The sequence below is a fragment of the Montipora foliosa genome, chromosome 9, assembly GCF_036669935.1.
Source record: "Montipora foliosa isolate CH-2021 chromosome 9, ASM3666993v2, whole genome shotgun sequence".
NCBI lineage: Eukaryota > Metazoa > Cnidaria > Anthozoa > Scleractinia > Acroporidae > Montipora > Montipora foliosa.
The window spans coordinates 41,696,443-41,701,442 of record NC_090877.1 but is presented as its reverse complement, the minus strand read 5'-3'; the positions used below and the strand labels follow the sequence as shown (position 1 = coordinate 41,701,442).

The window sequence follows — 5,000 nt, the reverse complement described above, 5'->3', positions numbered from 1 at the left end:
AACGGTTGTTTTTGACGTTTGGTGTTGCTAGAAATGATTTTTTTTGAGAAGATATTTAAAACAGTCGTACAGAAGTTTGCAATACGATGTTTATAATCTTGGTACAAGGATTTTGTCCACTTGTTACTCGAACTTCTGGTGGATTCCGTCTTAACATGGCTAACCAATTCAGCTTTTCACATATGGCCGCATGCAGATTCTTGGTTTTGGATGTTTCGAGAAATATATATTGGTTGCCACAGCTACCTGAATGCTTGGTCTGAATATGTCCAAAGAAACTATCAACTTAACAATTGTTATTACCCTCTTACCGATACGCCCATTTAATTTTACCATATTTGGCCAAGCGAACGCGAAAAAAAAAGAGACGGTAGTACACTGTAGTCTCCCGGTTTGACAGGTTTAGAACAGAGCAAATACGGACGGAAAGGGAGTTTTTCAATGAAAATTGTTTTCAACACGATGCAAAGTCTGAGAATTTAGCTTGTCATCGCTTGTCACTAGCCATTTCTTTTATCCAATCAAATAAAAGACATTTGGCTCGCTTTTTGAGCTGTTTACATCGTTCGCAAGCGCCCTAAAGCCGCTGTTACGCTTTGTGCAACGGCGCTGCGAAACACGTTTTAGGAGGCATTGCACCATGTAACATGGTCGCTTTCGTAAAACTCTCCTGAACTTCCGTTGCGAGACAAGTTTCACGAAAAGTAGAACCGCTTTCTACTTCTGCAACGGTCGAAGCAATCGCAGTAATGATAAAAATAGGCGTTTCACCATGACGTTAAACTGGTCTCGCTCGGTCTTGTTACACCACGCTGCGTAATCCAATCAAAAAACAGCTAAGGCCATGTAAACAACATTTCGAGACCAGTTTCAACATTCCCGCACAGTTTCGACCTTTTATGTTACACGGTGCAAATTAACGCCTCCTGAAACTTGTCTTACAGCGCCGTTGCACATAAGTTTCATCTGAAAGTTTCAACGTGTAACAGCGGTTTAAAGGATAGATGATGCATTTTTTTTAAAACACTCTAACCAAATAAAATTGAAGCAAAATAACACCTTTTGTGCTGAGGAATAATAAATCTCCTACTCGATGGCTTAACATATAATACTCGTGGACATTTTGCTCAATATCCCCGCTTATTATGTGTTAAGCCATCGAAGAAATAGAGGATATTTCATGGTCGCGAGGGAAATACGAATTTTAACTTTGAGTGCTGATAGTATCTCTCACGAGTGAGCGCAGCGGATGAGTGCGAGATACTGTCAGCGCGAGATGCTAACATTTGTATTCCCATGCGTAGATACTGATGAAATATCCAACTTAAAAACAACTTGTTTTAATTATTTTCGAAATGGTGAAAAAGTGGTCATCAACCGCTGAAACACGCAGATTGTGTAACATGAAACAAGATATGAAAGTTGTGAAAAACAAATCATGAAAATGTTAAATTGAGTCATAAAAATGTTAATGTTGAAGACAAAAATTATATTACAGCACAAAAGTATCTTACGAGGAAGGGAAAGCTCGTTTTTTATTGGCTAATCGAGCAAGTTACCATGACGACACCTGTATCCTCACATGCGAAAGATGAAATTAATATCTTCACTGAGCACGGTAAAGATATCGAATCTTGTTAGAAAAAGGAAAATCCTAGTACTTCATCAGTATGCATATAATAATCATAATCATAATCATAATCATAATCATAATACTACTACTACTACTACTAATAATAATATTAATAATAATAATAATAATAATAATAATCATAATAATAACAAAACGTTCCGAAAAAAGTTGCAGGACAGATGATACACTACGCAATGCTTGAAATTCCTTGCAATGTTGTGTAAAACTCAATTTTAACTTCGGCAAAGGTTTCTGCAACTTTGGCCATTGCAAGGTATGTTGTTGGGCAAAGTTCGTGCAACTTTTCTCGCCGAGTTTGTACAGAGCGATTTTCAATTGAGTGTAAAACAAATACCAAAGTAAGTACTTCGACCAATAACAGAAGGTGTAAACAGTGCACTGAACCAACCCAAATTCGTAGCAATTCCGTGTAACTTGCTAAAAGCGCGGGAATAATCGCGCGTGCAAGTGGCGATTCAGTGGTTTTGCTTTTCCTTCTAATTGGTTGATAAACTGGGGCGAGATTTTATAACGAATCACTAAGCGCAGCAATTGCAATCGCGTAATGACTTGCGACGGTCATTTGAAAACTGCTCTAACTAAGGTCGTGTTCTATTGGGATCAACCGTTTTTAGCTGGTTGGGTTTTTTAGTTTTCTATTTGGAAAAAAAACGTTTTCGGTTGGTTTGGTTGATCAACTTTTTCAACCGGCATCAAACAAGGTTGAAACGGTTGAAAAAGCATTGGCAGCGACCGCTGTCGTTTACGCGGGCCATTTAAAGTCGGCCGCGGGCTCCTGCCGTGTTGCTTTCCCGCAACTTGTAAACGCTGAGAAGTCTGGTAATACCTATTCCCAGGAGTTACCGCATTTCAACCGAAAACGGTTGGAAAAGTGTTCTATTGGGAAACCTCAACCACTTCAACCTAAACTGGTTGCGGTTGAAACGGTTGATCCCAATAGAACACGACCTTAATCATATCCAGGAAATGGTAGGCTTCGGCTTACACCATCTTGGCAGAAGAGACAATGATGTTGATAATTATCTTCATTATTATAACTGAATAGTGCAATACGTACCGCTACAAGCAGGATATCTGGTGCACTATATGGCGATGGCAGAGGAGTATGTTTTAGTACAAAATAGGTCAAGTTCTGCCATAATGAAAAGTTAGAATAAAATGTTATTAGTATTAATAAATTAAAGGTAGCGTTAATCCTTAAACAAATAGCTCTTTTCTTTTTGATTCTCTTGATCTATTAAGTTTAAAAGACTATAATAATAATGATGATAATGATGATAATGATAATGAAAATGATAATGATAATGATAATGATAATGGCCTTATTTAACGAGGCTTACATGTTTACTGTTTGCCCGCTAGTTTTCAACATGGCCCTCAAATCAACTGTAATCAGAACAGATCTAGTTTGAGAAAAGGGGAAAACCGGAGTACCCGGGGAAAAACCTCTCCGCGAAGAGGAGAGAACCAACAAACTCAACCCACATTTGGCGCGTTGAATGCGGGAATCGATCCCAGGCCACAATGGTGAAGGGCGAGTGCTCTCACCACTGCGCCAGCCCTGCTTTCCAACTAATTATAGCGGAGCAGCGTGGGTAAAATTTTTTGGGAAATCTATCCATGCGAGAAATTTTGGTTATGACCGCCGCCATCTTGGTTTTTCACGGTAAAGCGGGCTCAATAATAACCATCGGTTTTATCACTAAACGGACGCTCGCACCGGAAAAACCAGTTTAACGAGAGAAAACAAGATTGACCAGTCCAGAATTTCGGGCTGCGGCGGCTTCAAAGAGTTGACGCGATTCAGGCAGCGCCTCCTTTTCTCCTCCTCAGGAAAGAAAAAGAAAAAAAGGAGGCTCTGCTCGCAGGGTGACCGTAAACTGAAACGTTTGCAATTCCGTGTCGACAGAGATTCTGACATATTTCAACAATCACATTTATAGGCTTTTCGTGTGAAATGGATGTCCAATCGTGAACTGCTTTGTTTGACTTTGAAATTGCCGTCGAGAAAGCGAATATACTACATTTTAGCTTCACTTTTTAATTAGTAAGATTTTCGCTGTTGTTCTAAACTGAAGAGCAATGCTGTGAAAGAGATTACTGAGCAGATAATTTCAGACTTAGTTGTTGATTAAAAATTGTTAGTTTTTGTTGGCATGGCTTGTTTGTTTATTGCCGTCAGCTCAGAGGTGTTTGATCACTGTGAACTGTATTCTTGGTTTTCACTCACGTGATGAGACGGCCATGTTGGTGTACAAAACAATGGCAAAATATCGCTCAAGTTTTGCATAATAATAGAATCAAATTCCCAAAAGACTTTTTTCACTATTGTTCTGTACACCAACATGGCCGCCGTGACGTCACGTGAAAACCAAGAATAGGCCATTCCGGAATTGCGCAGAGAGCTGGGGTGAGTTTTAAATTTGAATCAACCGATAAATTGACACCATCATATAAAAAATAACATTGGAATTTACCATCTGTCCACGCTTGATGCTTTTAGGTCGATCATAGACCAAGTTATGGAATTTAAAACAATCGTTAAAAATCCATACAAACGTCTCTAATTTTCGGGCTCCGTCCCTCAAAACCGTATAAACTCTTTAAAAATTTTATCAGACTTGGGACAACTGGAAAAATCCTTTCATGGACCTACTATTTGGAAATAGGTGACGTGGAAATCACTTTGTTTGCCTATTTTTATGAATATTACAGAAATCGTAAAAAAAATTAAGAGTTAATATGGTTTTGGAGGACGCAGCCTCAAAATTAGCATATAGAGACATTTGTATGTATGGATTTTTGAATATGTTATTAAGTCCATAACTTCATCTTTGTTCGACCTAAAACATCAAACTTGGACAGATGGCCAATCTCAATGTTATCTTTCACGTGATGGTGTCAATTTATTGATTGGTTCAAATTTGAAACTCGCCCCAGTTCCCTGCGCAATTCCGGAATGGCCTATACACCAATGACCATTAGAGCGGTTTTCAATTGAGTGTCGAAAGTAATTAGCGAATTGCTTTGGTTTTGCATTACTTCACTCAGTGATTGGTTCAAAGTTCTCGCGCCATTTTGTCAATCAATCAGAAGTGAAACCAAAACCAATCGTGGCTCGTGCGTGCACATTTTCTCGCGCTTTGTGTCGGCTACGTGTAATTACTTCGAGTTTTGATTGTTTTACTGGATTGTCTCCGTCCTTTTTGATTGGCAAAAGTAATTACTTTGGTTTTGGTTTTACACACTCGATTGAAACTCGCTCTATTTTTGTACTTTATGCAGAAGCATAATTATTTCCATATACACTATATATTGCTTTCTGGGGTTGGAAGCGGGAGCTCCG

At 38.9% G+C, this 5,000-nt stretch overlaps 1 protein-coding gene across 2 annotated transcripts in view; it reads right to left on the bottom strand.

Annotated features, from left to right (window-relative positions):
• LOC137970003 (uncharacterized) overlaps positions 1-5,000 on the bottom strand; it is a 23,912-nt gene that overhangs the window by 9,516 nt on the left and 9,396 nt on the right. For both annotated transcript variants that reach the window (XM_068816445.1, XM_068816446.1), the window contains exon 6: positions 2,712-2,786. In XM_068816445.1, the coding sequence (XP_068672546.1) occupies positions 2,712-2,786 (75 nt within the window). The remainder of the gene's footprint in view (positions 1-2,711; positions 2,787-5,000) is intronic.